The following is an 18,762-nucleotide window of genomic DNA, read 5'->3' as shown; positions in this document are numbered from 1 at the left end:
GGATGAGTGGACGAGCTCAGGGGTTAGAATACATATGGTATGCTTCCATTCTAATGGAACCCTAGAACAGGCAAAAATGACCTATGGTGACATTTCACAACAGTAGATGCCTACCGAGAGAAAGATGCAATTAGAACCTAAGAGGAGCTGGTGGACAGAATCCTTGTCATGCAAGCCCGGGGACTTGAGTTTGACCCTCAGAACACACATAAAGGTAGAATCACAGAGCCCATCACACAATGTCATCTTAATGTGCACCTCCCCAACACGGCAACAATAACAAATCATTTTTAACAGCCCAAGAAAGCTTGCAGGGTGACGGGAATGAACTCTGTCTTGACGGTGGTGTAGTTTGCATGGGTATGTGCCCCAGTCAAAATTCTGAGCCATATGCTTGAACCGGTACATTGTGCTGTACACAAGCGATAAGGCAGGAAGGAAAGAAAACACACGATGAATACAGTCATGCACTGCATGAATGCCAAAGGCAGACCACATGTGTGATGGCAGTCCCACAGAGGGTACCGAGTAGTGGTGCCTCGGCCTACATGAGCATATACTCAGCCATGATGAAACCGCCCAATGGAGCATCCCTCTGGGCACACACCTGTGGCAAAGCACAGGAATGTACATAAAATATTCGCCTAGTGCTTGGTGTATGGGATGTGTTCTAACACTGGCTGGGTCTCTAGCATCTCACACATACACAGCTCCATCTCAACAGGACGATGTATATAAACGGCATCTAAACAGAGAGAATGATGGCGTGGCCTCCTGTGATGGCGCCATTGCTGCGCATCTCAGGACTCACTCGGGCTCACTGTTCTTCCAGTGCCTTCCAGACTCTGTGTGGATGTGGGGCTGCTCACTGCCTCACCCATGTGCTTTCTTCCTGCCATCATATTTGATCTTCCACTCCATGCCATGGAGAAGAGAGACAAGGAGGAGCTATTTTGGGTTTGTGGCTCCTGGGGAAAGACAGATTGTGTCCTGGCACCGAGAGGGGAAGTGGACATGACCTCCCATCCCTGACTCAGAAGCTGTCTCCAATCGACAACTGCTTGAAAAGGAAAATTTTGTTTTCCCCAGTGGGGTCTCTCTATGTATATAAGCCACACTTAGGGCAGGCCCCACGCCCAGCAGCAGATGGCCAACACGAAACAGACTCAATGGCATTTACAAGGTTTTGTTGTTGTTGTTGGGGTTTTTTTTTTTTTTTTTTTTGAATGCTTTGTTTGAACTTGATTTTGTTATCTTTTACTTAATTATTATGGTTTCCAAATTTGTGTTTTTATGGATTTTGTGTATGTGTTTCTTGTGGGTTTTTTTTTCTTTCTTCCTTTTTTTTAAAAAAAAAACTGGAGTCTGGTTTGTTGTTATTATTTTGTTTTGTTTTAATTTTCCTGTTTTCTAAACAAAAAGAGAGAGAAAGAAGGCGTGGGGTGAGATGATAGGGAGAGGATCTGGAAGGAGATGGGAAAGGAGAAACTGTGATTAGAATATATTGTATGAGAAACCCACAGAAACAGCTGATCTGAACAAGGAGGAGCTCATGGACCCCGGTCTGATAGCTGGGAAACCAGCATAGGACCAACCCAGACCCCCTGAACATGGGCGTCAGTTAGGAGGACTGGGCAGTCTATGGGGCCTCTGGTAATGGGTCAGTATTTATCCCTAGTATACAAATGGACTTTGGGAACACATTCCACATAGAGGGCTACCCTCTCAGCCTAGACACATGGGGGAGGGCCTAGGCCCTGCCCCAAATGATGTGACAGACTTTAATGACTCCCCATGGAAGACCTCACCCTCCCTGGGGAGCAGAAAGGGGATGGGATGGGGGTTGTGGGGCTGGGGGTGAGTGGATGGAAAAGGAGGGGAGGGTGAGGGAATGGGGTTGACATGTAAAACAAGTTTGTTTCGAATTTAAATTTAAAACAGTATTATCAACAACAACAACAAAAGAAAATATTGTATGACAGACAAATGGGTGCTCTGGTTATCAAGACAGCCTACGGCCACTGTAAGAAGCCAGGGGACATGTTTCATCTAAGAAAGACCCACGATGAGCTGTGGGATCATATGAGGCATTGTGCTGCTGTGGCTCCCCATGTCACAGACCTTCATCATGGTCTCATCCAGGAGGGAAGCCGACCTCTAGAGAAAAGGGAGGAAAAGAGTGGAAATCCAGCTGGTGGGGGACGGCTTTCTGTGTATATGTGTTTCCCTCATTGGTTGATGAATAAAACACGGTCTGGCCAATGAGGCAGGAAGAGAGGCGGGATTAGGACGAGGAGAATTCTGGGAAAGGTAGGCAGGGAGGGCCAGCCAGAAACAGTCGCCATGTGAGCCACCAAAGGAGTTAGAGGTCCAGACCCTTCTCTGGTAAGATAAGACCACGTGGAAATACATAGATAAATAGAAATGGGTTAATAATTAAGACAGAGCTAGCCAATAAGAGGCCTAAACCAACCATCAGCCAACAGTTTTATAATTAATACAGCATCTGTGTGTTCATTTGGGGCTGAAGGGCAGCAGGATCAGCTGGGACAAAGACCCTCTTGTTACACCAACCACATGGGGAGCCGGGGAAATTTGATATTAGTATCTGAGTACACATTGCTATCTTCAGATATTGCAGAGCTTCTGGGTAGATGATACAAGAGCAGGAAACAGAATTTCAGGAAGTCAAATTTAACCAGATCTGCGTAAGACCTGCTCATCCTTACACAGACTGTCTCATATTTACATATATCAACCCACAGCTTCTGGGGTTGTCTTTCACAGAGTTAAATCCTGGGACCAGACGGGACGGGACTAGTGTCAAGGCCTAGAAAGCTCATCTGGAAGGGCAGAGGCTGGGTTTGAACTCAGACCACCGGCCCTCTAGGTCACACCCAACTTCAAGGTTATTCTGCTACTTTGACAATGCAAAATTTAGAGTTATCTATGGGCCAGCTGGTTCTCTCTAAGTCACTAAGCCCCTGCCTGTGGGGGTACCTCATTCAAGAAGAGACTGTGTCCGTCCGGGGAGGCTGGGAAAAGGCCAGGCTAAATGTGAAGCGCCTGAGATGTAGGACTACATGGCCTCTGGGATCCCTTCGAGCTGTAAGCCCATGGCGGTCTGTCCACTTTAGAACTTTCTGCCATTGAGTTATTAACAAAACTGTTGGCTCCCACTCCAGAGTGCAATCCTGCTTCCTCTGACTCACACAGACAGAAATACTTAAAGACAGTGCATGGGTGGAGATGCTTCAGCAAGCACTGGGCCTAAGTTCGGGTCCCTCACCTCTGTTGCCACTAGTGATGGGACAAGAAGCTCCTGGGGCTGGGGGATAACAGCAGTGAAGATACTGGTTATAAAGATTAAAAAACAAAACAAAACCTAGGCTGGACAGGGTTTCCCAGCCCTCTGAATGCCCGGCGCCTATAGGGAACAGGAATGTTTATATTGCACATCAACAGAAGGGGATGGTCATGACCAAAGACAAGCAGCACTTGGATTAGGGTTGGGTTAGCCCTAACCCTGTCAAGACACCCCAGAGAGCTCTCTACTCCCTATAACCTAGTCAAGGCCCAGACACTGAACTCTGTGGAACTCTGTGGAACAGAGCAATAGGACTGAGAGGAAAAGGGCAGAATTTATTCTAGGCCCACAGCACCTTCGATCACACCCCATGCCTCCTCCACAAAAGCCCTTCTGTCACTCATGAAAAAACGTGAGAGCCAGGCATCTCACCTGAGGAGGACCACGCTGTCAGACAGGAAGGCTCCGATGGTGACATCTGAAAACAAGAAGTCACAGCCTCAGAACCTTATAGAAACCATCACCAGCTGCCCTTTGGCATGGCGCCACAGTGACACAGGTCCAGCCTTGTGGTCAGGGGACCTTCCTACTGCTGCTGTCTGGCTGTGTAATGACTTAGGAGAATTACAGCCACATTGTCCTAAGTGGCAGCCAAGCACATCTGGCTATGGAGATCTGGAAATGGATCTGGGTGTGTAAAACACAAAGCAGATTCTGAAGACCTAATTTTTTTTTAAAAAAAAAATTAACTCATTAATAACTTTTATATTAGTTACACGGTAAAATGATAAAATGTTGACTATATTGGATTATACTTCATTAAAATTAATTTCATCTTGTTTGTGTGTATTTTTCTGTAGTTACTAGCATATACACTACATATCATTAATTATTTAAGCAAATATTATTTTATTAGCATGTAATTTATTGTAATCTGTATTTGATGGATAATATTTTTTAGTGATTCGAAAACAGATCTTCTGCCAAGAATTTGGGTTTGCTTAGCAACTTTGTATAAAGGAGTTTCTTATCTGAGCTGCATCCTTTAAAAGTCAGCCACCAGGCAAAAGTCCCCAATTCTACTGGGTGAATAACAACCGTTAACTGAACCAAAAAAAAGAAAGAAAAATCTATCTTATCTCACACACCTATCTTCTTTATCCAGCATGCTCTGAGAAAGACAGCTTACCAGGATAGCCATTTCCATCCATGTCAATGCCTCCTGATATGGACTGCCCAAACATCCGCAGGATCGGGTTTATCTTCCTCCCAGACAGTTTCTGAAACAAAAGAAGATGAGAGTCACGTGAGGACCTGGGACAGTTTGAACCCAGCTTCCTCGGGGGCACTGGGTCTCAAGCTGTTGAAAGAAAAGAAAAGGTTGGGAGAATATGGCCAGAGGGTCTGTAGTAGGTCACACACTTCCTTATTATTGCTTGCCTTGGCCAGATGTCATCATTTAAAAATTTGCTTGAGTTTGGTGGCATCTACTAAAACGTGGTTTTAAACATTTTTTTTTTTTTTAAACGTTTATTTCTTTGTGTGCAGGGGTTGCTTAGGCCACAGTGTGCACAGGGAGGTCAGAGGAGAACCTGACAGAATTGGTTATCTCCTTTCACAGGTCCTGGGAATTAACCCTTAGATCGCCAGGCTCGGCAGCAAACGCTTTTACCCACAGAACCCTCTCACTGGCTCATTGAACGGTTCTGATAGGTTGAAATTCAAGACAAGTAGAGGCTGGGTTTTTTTCCTTTTGTGTGTGTACACGTGGGCACACATATGTGTGGAGGTTAGGAGCCAACCTTGTGTCGATCCTCAGTTGCTGTCTACTGTTTTTGTTTTGCTTTTTTAAGGCAGGATCTCTCAGTGGTATGAAACTTACCCAGTTAGTTTGGGCTGGCTGGCCAGCGAGCCCAGAGAGCCCATTCTCTCTGTTTCACTAGTGCTGGGATCATAATTGCATGCCATCACATCTGGGTTTTGTGTTTTTTTTTTTTTTTAAACAGGTGCTAAGGGTCACCTCAGGCCCCTGTGCCTGTGGGCAGGCACTTCATTGACCGAGGAGTCTCTCTCCCCTGACTTCTCCTTTCATTTGATCTAGGCAACACTGGTTGAAACACTGGCAGCATCCTTACTTCCTAGCCCAGTACTTACCTGGTACTAACTATTTCTTGTGCCTCCCCTAAGACGGACAGCTAACCTGTCACAAACATATCGAGCTGGAAGGATAGCCATGTGGAAACCCCCATCCCAGCCAGCCCACCAGGAGGTCCACAGACTCCTCAGCTGCATAGAAATTACTCAGCAGTCTGACCTAGTAAATCTACAACTGTGTGGAGCTGAGCCCTGCTATAAATTACAGGGCGGGGATCAGCCATTCCTCCTAAAAGGCTTTCCTCAACCCACGTGTCACACTCAATCCTACTACCATATCAAATTTACATACACCATTAACTTCATCACAACAGACAGACCCATCTTAGAACAGGGTCTGGGGTACCTGTAAAGTGCTTCAGTTACAAGCACAGAACCTGAGATCGGTCTCCAGCATCTACATAAAAGCCAGACATGGTAAGATGTGCATGGAATCCCAGCGCTGGGGAGCCAGAGACAGGAGGGTCCCTGGGGCTCGTTGGTGGGGGTTAGTCTACCTTAACTGGTGAATTCAGGGTTGTGAAAGACCCTGAGTCAAAGGTTGTGGACACTTCACACACACAACATGTCCATATGTACACTTCGCACACACATGTCCACTTGCACACTTCACACACTCATGTCCACTTGTGCACTTCACACACACATGTCCATATGCATACTTCACACACACACATGTCCACATGCACATGTCATACACATATGTCCACATACACATATGCATCTTTTAAACTACAACACAGGATTAGACAGATTGCCCAATGGTTAGCCCACCCTGCTCTTGCAGAGGCTCCCACTTTAGATTCCAGCACCCACATTTAGAGGCAACTGCCTGTAATTCAGCTCCAGGTGATCTGGCGCCCTCTTCTGGCCTCCTCAGTCACTGCATCCACATACCCACACACAGACACACAAAAATGCAGGTAATTAAAAACAAAAGTAAGAAGATACTTTTAACAAGTAAACACTTGTAACACAGCCATCCCTGGTCCCACCAAAGTAATCCATTCACATTGTACAGCACAGGCCCCACAAAAGCCATCCACTCATACTTGTGAGGCGCAGTTCCCACCAGCGCCATCCATTCACACTTGTGAGGCACAGTTCCCACCAGCACCATCCATTCATGATGAGAAAGTCTCATTTTCTGGGATCTGATCAGTTCTTACTTCCTTCCATTCACAGTGTCCTAGTTAGCTTTTTGCTGCTGTGACAAAAATCCTGACCAAAAGCTACCTGGGGAGGAAAGGGTGTATTTCCATCTACAGGTTTCAGTCCATTGTCAAGGGAACTCAAGGCAGAAGCTTGAAGTAGAAACCATGGAGGGTCACCACTCATTGGCTTGCTCGTTTCGACTAGTTTAGCCATCTTTCTTATACAGACCACACCCAGCTGCTAGGGACGGCACCACCCACAGTGGGCTAGGCCCTCCTACATGAACTAGCATAGAAAAGGCCATACAGACATGCCCGTAGGTCAATCTAAGGCAGACAATTCTTCCGCTGAGTTTCCCTCCCTCCTCCCAGGCGACTCTGGGCTTGTATCAAGTTGATACCCTGATAACCATAACATTCCGTCTCTTCATGGATAACCAGGGACACATCTCATTTCCACATGGCGTGGTGAAGCCCACAACAGAGCCGGCTTCACACGCGTCCCGGGGCTCACTCTGCCCTACTTTCTCCATGCCTGTCTTTACTAAGTCATACTGTACGGACACCCTGATGGAGGCAGGGGAGTGTCCACAGCTCTGCTGATGGAGATAGGGTGTCCCCTGCCCTCAGCAGCTGCCACCTATGAGGATCGCCCCAGAGACGACCGAAAAAGGCTGCTTGCCATCTTCTGCTGAGGCATCCGACAGGAAATGTGTGAGCATCAAAGGGCAGCTGAACCCTGTAGGCACTCCTGCAGAAACATGGCTTGTTAACAGGCTCAGCCACACACCCCACATGGCTCCATCTAAACAAACTTGTGTGTGTATCTGAGTAAAAGGTGCACTTTGAAGTGGCCCATCTTGGCTCTGGAAGCTGAGAACATTAGAAGCAGCTTGCTACAGGGCTTTCGTTTCTTGGGTATGCTGTGGCTGGGACTGGGGGAGAGTGAAGGGTGGTCCATCTGGGGGGTGGCGATGCAGACTTAAGTTATCCACTGACATCTGCAGGCCATTATGCTATAAAGCCGGGAAGATAAGTCTGCACGGTGCTAATAACCCTAAATGGAAACCAGTGACTGTGGGAAACCTCCGCTTGACCAGGTTTATACACGGCGTCTGTTAGGGCAAGGGAAAGATCACAGGGGCCGCTACGACATGCCCAGGGGGCTCTTGACTGAGAAAGGCATCTAAGAATCTTAAAATCAACACTTTTCATGGTAAAAGGAGGCGTCGGTATGAGTTAGAGAGCAATGTGGGAGGAGCCCAGGCTCTGATCTCACTATTTCTCCGGCAGAAATAATATGAGTTGGGGCCAAAGGAAAGCGATCTCATTGCCTAGATTCGTTTCTGATTTCTTCTTCCAGTTCTTGAACACAATGCCGTCTCTGTCCAGGATCCAGGCCCAGGAGGACCTGTCATTAGTGGATTATTTTTCCCTTTTAAATCATCAGCCTTATCGTATACATATTAGCAATTTGGAAAAGTATAATCATAGCAGTCTCTCCCTTTCTTTCTCTCTCTACCCTTTTATTTAAAGAGCCCCAAACCACTTCTCTTTGGGAAAGTTAAGTAAGCCAGGGTTCGTGCTTAACAAAAGCACCATAGCTCCCAGCTGCCAATCTCGGCTTCCTACTAGATGCTCCACACTAACCACAAATGTGCACGGCAGCTTTCTGCAAGGATCCCGCCCAGCAACCACCAAACAAAACACTGCAGAGTCGAAGGGGAGCCGGGAGGCGGGGGCTCCCACAGGTGGCCTCCTTGTGTGATTAGCTTCCGAGTTCCAGGCACGAGCTTCCAGGAGGATGTGTGGAGGATGACCCTCAGACCCTGCCTGAGGATAAACTCCTTAGACGACTCCGCATCCCTGATCCAAACCTTGCAGGCCCTGCTCTGTGTTTCAAGCTTCTAATGAAGTTGACTGAATCACCTAAAGTGTGTTGTTTCCATGGTGGCTCACATCTATTGACGAGAGAACAGTCTGTGCATGGGTGCCCCTTGACAGTGTGTGCACTCCAGGACAACATGGTTCTCCACGGCTGTAAGTTTTCCAGTAGAACTTCCCTGGGTGGGCCTTTGTCCAAAATGCAGTTGTGAAAGGCGACTGACTACCCAGGGAAAATTCCATACCCTATGTGGGGCTCATAGGGGTCAGTGGTTAATAAGTGGATCCATCTCACACAGCTGTCATGGGGATTCGGGGTAAAGAAATAATGGCTCTCCTCTCCGGAAATAACTCCTCCTCCTCTCCAAGCCTCTCCCTGAGTACCTTTCCCTCAGCCAGGGTCAAGCAGGGGTGGAGAGAGAGAGGAAAGAGGGAGAAGCTCTGCCTACTAATGCACATTTCCTGCAGGGACCATTATAAATGAAGAAGTTGTGTCTCTGGGGCTGGGCTCAGTGGTCAAATCCCCACAAGCATGTGTGGGGATGGAAACAGAAAGATGGCTGGGCCCCCTGGGCCCCTGGGTACCAGCCCAGCTCCAGGCGCAGTGAGAATCCCTGTCTCAAGGGAATGAATGAAAGCAGAAGACACCTGACATCCTCCTGTGGGGCTCTGTACCACACATGTGTACATGAACCACACAGATACACTACACACACACACACACACACGTATTCACACACACACACATTCACACATGTATACATACACACATAAATAATTAACTAAATAAGAGCGAGGGAAACTGTACCCCATTTACACATGCCTCTTAAACTACAAACCCTGGACTGGAGAGATAGCTCAGCCATACAGGCACAAATGTATATGTACAGGTATGAACAGGTAGTGCTCAACACACAAGCGGTCAATTACAAACATTTCCTGACTAAAAGGGTTTGGTTTGGTTTGGTTTGGTTAGGTTAACAGCGGTGAGGACTATAGCCCAGGCTGACCTCAAACTACCTATGTAGCTGAGGATGACCTTAAACCCCTGAGTCCCAGGATAGCTGACATGTGACCCCATGCCTGTTTTGTGGAACCCAGGGCCTCATGCAGTGCATGCCAGGCAAGCGCTCCAGTAACTGACTGCAGAGTTCCTGGTATGCGCCTTTCTGTCACTGACCCGCTGGGAGAAAGACACAAACCGTGCTACACACATCGCTAACATCCTGGCCGTGCTTCTGCTGACAGCCCGGCTTCCTTTTTCCCATGGGTTGGGCTTGACACCATCAGCAAGACTGAGTGAGCACTATGCTTACAGGACAAAAATAGAGAACTCGCCACTTCCACATTCCCAGGTCCGGGATGTGAAACCAGAGCCTTGATTAGCTCCTAAAGCCAAGTCTGACAATGGCCCATGACCACTCCTCTGTGGAGCCCTGTATTCCCAGGTTATACTTTAAAACATGTCCCTGGGGATAGTCCAGAGGCCTTAAATGCGGGGGGGGGGGGGTCTATAACAATTTCTTCTGGATTTAACAAACCACCATACGGATTGATCGTCTCTTTCACTAGTGAAAAGTATGAACGGAAACAGCGTTTTCATCTACATTCCCTTAGCGTGGTGCACAATGGAGCCTCCATCAAAGCACACACACACACACACACACACACACACACTTACCATTGAGTACTGGGGGACAATCCCATTGGCATCGCCATGATAGATGTAGACTGCACCAGCAAAGTCGTCCTCCTTTGGTGCACCGACAGCCACATCTGAGGGGGAGACAGCGCATTAGAAAAAGCCACGCAGGGTAAATATCGGTGTGGCTTCCTTAATTCCAGTCATCGTATCTGAACTCCCTGGTTTCGCGGCTTCTCCATTGTTCTTTATCTGGACATTTAATCAGGAAAATGGTCTCCTGACATTGAAAAGACGGAAAGGTAAAAAAGCCAAGGGGAATTTACTCCCAGGAGGTGTCTCTCCTCCTCCTCAGGGGCAAAGGCCGCTGAAGTACTCCATAAAAGCAACGCAAATGAAGACGACCCATCCTACCCTGCCACCAGTGAGCAAGTGGAGACAGTTTTATTTTAGGTAAAGGAAGCAGATACAGTGACATTCATTTCGCACACACCAACATTATTTCCACAAATGGCAGCTCCTGGGATAAAGCCTGAGTCTCCCTTCCTCTCCTCCATTGTCTTCTAATAAGTCATGTGTCTGCTGATGTGAGATGAAGGGTCAGGGGTATGTATTCCCATGACCTCCAGATGACAGTCCTGTCACTGAAGGAAGACATCTGTGGCCAATGGTGTGAAGTATTGAAGGATATCTGGCCTAAGCAAGAGCCACATCCCGACCATGCAGAAGCAGTTCCCGATGCCCACATTCTCTCCATACAGTAAGGGACAGGGGTATTAAAAGGACCAGAGAGAAAATCCAAGAGGCTGGGGGAGGAGGGGAGTCTCATCATCCAAAAAGAAATGGGCATTAGGTACACATACCACCCATTCCTCTGGCACACACACCCAGCCAGGCTGACGTTATCAGGGAGGGAACTATCTAACTCTCTCCTTATTCACTTCCCCGACAACATGACAGAGCATCCCAGATGCAGAGACAACCATTTTGTGAGAGGAAGAAGCCCCCAGGAGGCCAGAGAATGGATTGTGTAGGAACAACATGCTGGTACCGACTCCATCTCTAAGAGTTGCCCTTTCTCTCCGTGGTAGTTTGCGTGCCTTCCAGGGTGGCATGGGGGAGTCCAAGGCCCAGTTGTGAACAAGGGACAAAGACCATGGCCAGCTGCTGCATCTGGGGGAACCCCTGCTCCAGAGGTTCCCTACTCACCTGGGAACCCATCATCGTCAAGGTCACCCAGGCTGGCAATGCTTTCCCCAAAGTGCGCATTGTAGGCGCCATCTCCAGTCAGGGACAGCTGTTCTTCGAGTGCTCCCTGGGAAACAGGACAGAGGTAGAGAGAAAGGAAGGGACCCAAAAAAGCACAATGAAAACTCGGGGCTCAGAACGCCACCCTCTTAGGGCACAGCCATGGACAGGAAACAGCTGGGCAGGACCACAGGAACCCAAACCTCTTTCCTCACAGCAAAGTAAAAGACAGTCTGCAAATAGCCTGAGATATGTTTTAGGAAAAAGATAACGGCAGGAGGCCCAATGACTGAGCGTCACCTGATCCAGTTCAGACAGGCAAGCCTTCTTCCCCCCCCCCCCAATCTCCAGAGTGTCCTTCCTAACTCTTCCCCCACAGTACTTTTATTTTCTAGGAGGGAAGACCTCAGTGTGTAGCTCTGGCTAGTCTCTATGTGGATCAGGCTGGCCTCTGCCTTTTGAATGCTAGGATTATAGGTGTGAGCCACCACACCTACCTAGCCTAACACTGCTTTAAGATACCATAGAGCAAGAATTAGTCCCCATGGCTCCCCTCTCTAGTTCCCCACCTGACTTTAGACCGCCCAGCCCTTTCTTGTGGTTTTCTAAATTGTAAGGAGCGGATTTTCCTGGAGGCTCCCCACCTCAGCTCAGATGAATTGTGTTCATCTGAAAAGAAAATGCGTGTGATGGTCTAGGACTGAGGTCCTAGGTCCAGTTCAGGAAGAGAGGAGATGGGCTCAGGGAGGAAGACCCTCCCCAGCACTGTGACGCCCTGCCTAGAGCCTCTCTGTAACCTTTGTGTCTCTCTTTGTACTCTTGAACCTCCCGCCCCAGGATGTCAATTTGAGATTAAGAAGTCTCCTGTCTTTTCCTTGGGGCTGGACTTGACTAAATCTATTTCCTTCCTCAGATTTCTCTTTGGTTTTTGGTAGAGAGGTGTAGAAACCTTAGATTCTAGTAAGCGAGGGGGCACACACTTCACTTTCTCCTTCTCTTGTGCCTTTCAGTACAAGTCCCTGAGGTTCGCACAGAACATGCACTAGCAATCCTGTCAAAGGGCCCTGGTTCTATACCCAGTGGCATCTGGGGTCGGAGTGCATCACACATGGCTCAGCTTTGAGATTCGTAGGCAAACACTTATGTGTGTGGGGGGGGAGGGGTAATGGTGCACATGGCAGCAGAAGCTGTCCAAGAATGGTCCCCATGAATGACTGACATACAAATACCAGGACATTAAAACACCTGACAATTGCAGGCTTAAGAATCTTGAAGTCTTCCTTGGTGTGGAGGTGTTTTGGATGTACACACCCACAGTCCACCACAACAGTGTCTGGCTTTTGTTGTGAATACATTTCTCTTGCTATAAACAGAACTTGCAGCTTGAAAAATAAAGATCCGATGACTTGATTTATTTCATCTGTCAGGCCCCACTCCAAAACACAAAAGGTTGTCCCTTGGTGTCTGGGAGTATTGACACCTGGACCCCAGCATACCAAAACTTCAGATGTCCAAGTATAACTTCAGATGCCTTATATAAAACAGTTTGGTATTTGCACAGACCCTATGGACACCCTCCCCTATCCTTAAACCATATCTAGGTTACTTACAATGCCTAATACAATGCAAATGATATGCAAATATGTTTTACACTATGTCATTCAGGGAACAATGGCAAGCAAAAAGTCTACACATGTCCAGTAGGACACAATGGTTGTTTGCTTGCTTGTTTGTTCCCATGTGTTCAATCTGTGGTTGGTTAAATCCAAGCACTCTTGGTCACAAATGGCCAATTCTGTAATTCTTCCTGCTAGTGTGATGGAGAAAACCGCAAGTCTTTCTGTATATCTCCACCCATCTACTGTTTGGTCACCCTGTTTAGACAACATGGGACTCCCTACTTTGTAGAGAAAGAAATGATCAATCTCAAGATGCTTTGCTCACCCTTCACATACAAGATTTGGCAGGGTCAGAGTCAAGTTCAGGGTTACCTACTCTACTATCCCCACTCCTCCATCGTGCTGTATGGCCACTAACCAAGGGGGCCGTGGTTCAACAGAAACAGGAATACCCTGGCACACACAGTAGCCCTATAGTGGTGAGGTGTGTTAGATGGAGTGTGGCAAGTGTGATGGAACACTTGGAGTCTGCTTTGTCATGGTCTCCTGCCTCTACTGGTTACTTCTCTGCCCTTCTTCCTAAGGCCACATCCAGCCACCTTCCATCAGCTGCAGAGGAGGAAGGTACCTTTGCACCTGCCTCTCCCCTTTACACTTTGAAGAATAAAGGACAGTGTGCTTACAGCCTTAGGCCAGTTTATCAGCTGGTACCCTGCACCTGCTCCATGCTGAACCAGGTAAGGGTCCTGCTACCTTACCACTCAACCCTCATGAGTCTTTCTGTTGGGAGCTCTGGCCCAGCCCAATTCACCTTCCGCTCAATTCCTTCTCCTCCCTCAAGATTCCTCACATACATCCTATCCCTGGCTCTTCAGAAAGATGCATATAGACTCTGAGAGGTGACGGAGCCTAGAGATGAAGCCGGCTTGCTGAGGTCAAATCCCAGCCTCTCTACTTTTTTAGCTGTGAGATTTGAAACAACTGAGTTAACCTTTCTGAGCTTTGGTTTATTTCATCTGAAAAGTGGAGACTCTTACTATATATCACAATGGCATCACTGATAGAAAGCAGGAAAAACCACACGCAGCACCCCGGAGCCATTAGGCTTCCTCCTGGGTCCCACACTGTATACAACTGTCCATGCAAGGATCGTTAACCCTTTGCATGCAGGGCTCAGGTCTTCTTCTCCTTTGGGTCGCATGGTCCCATGCTCAATTCACTTCCAGTGGGATCCAGAGGGTGCTGGCCACTACCACTGGACAGATGTCCCTCCCCGATACCCATCTCCTCATTGGCCAGTTTTGTACTCACATTTCCTTTGCTGAGGTAGACAGTAACCTGCCCTTCATCTCTGACCTCAGAAAACATGGGGGCCCCCACGAGAAGATCAGAGAGGCCGTCCATGTTCAGGTCAACTGCACACAAGGAGGAGCCGAAGTAAGAGCCCATCTGTAACCAAATCCAATCACAGCAAGTGTTCAGAGGCTGTCCTTACCCGCCGCGGCCCTTGCTTCCTCAGCCCATGTCCCCAGCCCCTCGGAAGCTCTGCCTGCTGAGCAAAGGTGGCATACCCAGCTCCTGTGGACTTCCAGTCAATAAGAAACCAAAGCTAGTCACCTTATGGAGCCCTTTCCTAGAGCACTGTTCAGGGGCAGGTAAAGGGACAGTCCCCCAACAATGAGACACCATGTTTATGTATGTACTCCATGTACCAGACATTTGACAAGGCACGCAAGTAGGAATATGAAGTCTTACCACACAGGCAGGTAGGGAAACATGACATGGGGCACATAGCCTCTCCAGCCTTACACAGAGTAAGAGATGGGTGCATCATGAGCCGGCATGACAGGAGAACATGTAATTTCATGTTCTATCATGTTTGATAGATGGGGAGATGGGGCTGGTTTACACTGGATCTTCTTGAATCAGAGTGTAATCAGTACCTGTTACTTTATTCTCTCTCTCATGTGTCTGTCTGTCTCTCTCTCTCTCTCTCTCTCTCTCTCTCTCGTGTGTGTGTGTGTGTGTGTACACGCACATGTGCATGTGTTGTGTAGTGTGCATGTTTAAGTGTGTGCCTGTTCACGTGAGTGCAAGTGTATAACAGATTCATTTTGTTTGTTTGTTTTGTTTTTTGCTTTTTGGGCTTTTTTGTTTTTGTTTTAAGACCAGTTGCTGTGTGTGGGGTTGGTGGCCCAGGGCTGTAATCCCAGCTACCTAGAAGGCTGAGCTAAGAGTACCCCAAGTTTAAGGCCAGCCTGGCAAGCGTGGCAAGCCCCTCCCTCTAAAGTAAAAGTGGGGGCTGAGAGATGGTTCTGTGGCTAAGAGCATACGCTGTTCTTGCAGAGTCCTGACTTCTGCTCCATGCACCCACACTGAGCAGATCCTAGCTGCCTCCACCTCCAGCTCCAGGGACATGTGAGATCACACGGGTACTGCACTCATGTGCACACATCCACACACACACATAATCTAAAATCAGAAAAGTAGATCTTTAAGTAAAAGTCACAAAAGAGCTAAGGATAGGTAGCTCAGTGGAAAGAGAGCCTTGCCTAGAAAATGAGAGGCCCTGGGCTAATAGCCACTTCTGTAAATAAGAAAATAAGAGAGCATTGCATTTGCCCTATGTGTGCAAGCTGTGCCTGCCCTGTAAGGATGTAGCTTTGAAACTGCTTTCAAATGGAAGGGCCTGGAATTTTCCCTTGCTTGTGGGGAGTTTGAGAGAGATGGTGAGAGCTCCAAACTACTTCCTGCAGTTAACACTGGCCCTGGAGGACTTGGGAACATTGCTTTGAAACCTTGCAAGACAAGAAGAGCAGGAAGGGTATTGGCTTAACCCCAGCAGGCTATTTAGCTTGGTGTTTCATGGGTGTTCAATCAAAACTCCTTCAGTTTTTTTCTTTTTTAAATGCCGACATTTCACCCACTGAGGTGAGTCGATGACATTTCGACATGTCAAGGACATGCTTTGGATCCAGAGCCACAATCCTGGGCAGTTCGGAGTACGTCTGTATTCACATCCGACCACAAACAGCAATGGCCTTGCGCTTACCGCTGTAAGGTGTCAACTCAGTAAAGAGCAGACCGCTGTTGTACGTTTTCTTTTCTGGTTGTGGTATCGTTGCTGGTTTCCTTTCTTCCTGAAAGGGAACCAGGACGCCAGACAATCTGAACCGGAGTGGGGCCAAAGAAAAGCAGAAGCAAATGGGTGGCTTTCTAGTTGGAACCTTCTGTTGTCTATGGAGCCCTGGACAAAAGGTCCAAGTTGGGGACATCCTTTGCAAGCCCAGGGGGTCATATCCTCTCTCTATAAGATCGTGGAGAAGTCAGAGAGCTGAGAATGTCTTCTAGCAATAAGCACATGTCTGCAGAAGGGATGGGCCTATGTCAAAGTCGGATGGATGATAGTGAGGACAATGAATGGCAGCTGGAGATGCTGAGAGGGGACAGTGAAGGCCACAGCAGGGGTGTAGATGATTTCGGAGTGACTCCAGAGCAGGACAACTGCTCTGCAGAGAAGAGCCCTAAAGAAATGATGGGGTCCTGGGAGGTGGCTCGGACAGACTGTGCAAGCATAAGAACCCGAATCTGAGCATCTACAATCCTGGTGCTGAGGAAGCAGAGACAGGTGGATCCCTGGAGCTCACAGCCCGGCACCTGAGGGCCTCTCTCAGAAATAAGGTAGAGAGTGACTGTGGTAGACACCAGACATCGGCCCCTAGCATCCATATGCATGCAACGCATCAGCATGCACATACATGTGTATATCCGTATGACCACACACACACACACACACCACATGTGGAAGGAATTGAGGGAGCCTGGAAGGCTGGGAGGTTGGGAGGGGGAGAATTAGGAAGATGGCTGTGGAGCTGGGGTAAAGCACCCTGGCCCTGCAGTCTGTGCAAAGTAAGAACCCGGCTCACCCTGTCACCGGGAGGCCATTCAAACAGACACATGTCTGTCCTAGAGCTCAATGCACTGATTCCTCTGGCAGCTCAGAGTGTTCTCAAAGGCTGCTCATCTCCCCTCACAGCATCGACTCCCAAATCATCCCCTGAACCTGACTTACTTCAACACAATTGGTCATGGAAGCCCCTCACCACACCTAGGGGCTTTTTGGCAGAGAATAGAAACTACAGGCAGACTGCTGACAGAAGGAAAGGCAGACAGACTGATGATAGACAGACACTCAGAAAACAGCAGCGGGGGGGGGGGTGGTTATGGGAGAGGAGGGGGGAGTGGGGGGAGGATCCAGTTCTACAAGCACTGTGAAAGAATGTTCACATGTAGGCACGTTATCCACAATGGACACCATCTCACTTGCCATATGATAGTCACCCCTCTCTCTGTTTTATACATTGCAAGTAGTACATAGCTCTTCCTTTTCTAACTTTAGAGTTGCTTAGAAAACTTGCTTTTCAAGTTTTTCACTGCTACTTTCTGATGCTAATGTTTTGGGGTTTGGGAAATGTTAAAATAACACATGCCAGTACACTTCCGAGAGCTAGAGGCAGAGCCAAGCTTGTGGGTGCATTTTTTTTTTTCATGTAAAGGCTATGATCGTTATATACTGAGTGTACATATTAAGGCTGTTAAAATTGCAGCCATAGGGAAAAAAAAAATAACAACTATGTGTAAGTGGGGTTTTTGGAATTCAGAGCACCATTCACTGTTGGAGCAACGTGGAATGTTTCTAGGCTGGTGTGTAGCAAGAACAGCCCACAGCAGGAATGAAGTGGTAACCAGGGAAATGGGCCAATGAGAAACAATCATTGTTTCCCCCTTGTCTTGGGGAAACTGTGGACAAAGCCTCCTGGCAGCTCCCTCCCACATTCCAGGAATCCCAAGCTTTGTTCCAGAGCCCACTAAGGGCTCCAGCAGCCCCCGTAATCCCCAATCGTCCTAGCCCACTGAGCCACCAAACTCAGCCACACCTTCCTGCTAACCTAAGCCACAAAAACACAGGCAGGAGAGGGAAGCCCAGGAAAAGGATGTGAATGAGTCACCAAGCTATTCTACTGGAAACTTTCAGGAAACCGGGAGGGAGGTGAGCATGGAGGGTGCCACATGAACCTTTTCCAACACAGCCTTCAGAAATGGCTTTGTGGTTATGTGTTTCTCAATCTTCTGAGAACATTGAGATACAAAGTCACTACCTGAAATAAACACATACAGACACACGCCCCTCATGATGTTTTACACACACACACACACACACCCCTCATGATGTTACACACACACGCGCCCCTCATGATATTACACACACACACACATACACACACACACACACACACACACACACACGCCCCTCATGATGTTTTAAGGAACTTTATAATTTTATGCTAGTCTGCATCCATGGCTACCCTGTGGTACACACAGCCTATTGGGTGTGTGTTGAACATCCTGCTCGTGACCTAAGGTGGGTTTCATTTGAATTTTCTTTATGTGATAGCGGTCCTCCTGGCAATCAGGGACATGGGGAGAGGAGGCATCATCAGGCAGATGAGACCGGGAAGATGATCGGTACCTGATCTTTCTGGGTTGGCTTTGTACCTGCATGAGAAGCTGCAGGAAAGCAAAAGTGAAGGGGAGGGAAAAGCGGAGAGATAGCACGCATCGCTTGGGCACCAGCACCTGCACCCTGAACCCTGTTAAAGCAAACCTGTAGCCTTAGCCCTGTACAAGCTCATCTGCTGCATGTCTCCTCAGATGCGCGTGAGCCCTCAGGTTATACACACCCTTGCAGGGAAG

The 18,762-nt window shown here is 48.0% G+C and overlaps 1 protein-coding gene across 1 annotated transcript in view; it reads right to left on the bottom strand.

Moving 5' to 3' along the window:
• Nucleotides 1–18,762, bottom strand: part of Itga9 (integrin subunit alpha 9) — a 289,334-nt gene that overhangs the window by 217,300 nt on the left and 53,272 nt on the right. Inside the window, exons 9-13 of the mRNA XM_051202213.1 lie at nucleotides 14,320–14,457; nucleotides 11,351–11,456; nucleotides 10,181–10,275; nucleotides 4,497–4,587; nucleotides 3,740–3,785 (exon numbers count right to left, since the gene is read on the bottom strand). Of these exons, the coding sequence (XP_051058170.1) occupies nucleotides 3,740–3,785; nucleotides 4,497–4,587; nucleotides 10,181–10,275; nucleotides 11,351–11,456; nucleotides 14,320–14,457 (476 nt within the window). The remainder of the gene's footprint in view (nucleotides 1–3,739; nucleotides 3,786–4,496; nucleotides 4,588–10,180; nucleotides 10,276–11,350; nucleotides 11,457–14,319; nucleotides 14,458–18,762) is intronic.

This window comes from Phodopus roborovskii, unplaced genomic scaffold (genome assembly GCF_943737965.1).
Source record: "Phodopus roborovskii unplaced genomic scaffold, PHOROB, whole genome shotgun sequence".
NCBI classification, from domain to species: Eukaryota; Metazoa; Chordata; class Mammalia; order Rodentia; family Cricetidae; genus Phodopus; species Phodopus roborovskii.
This window is presented reverse-complemented; position numbering and strand designations above follow the sequence as displayed.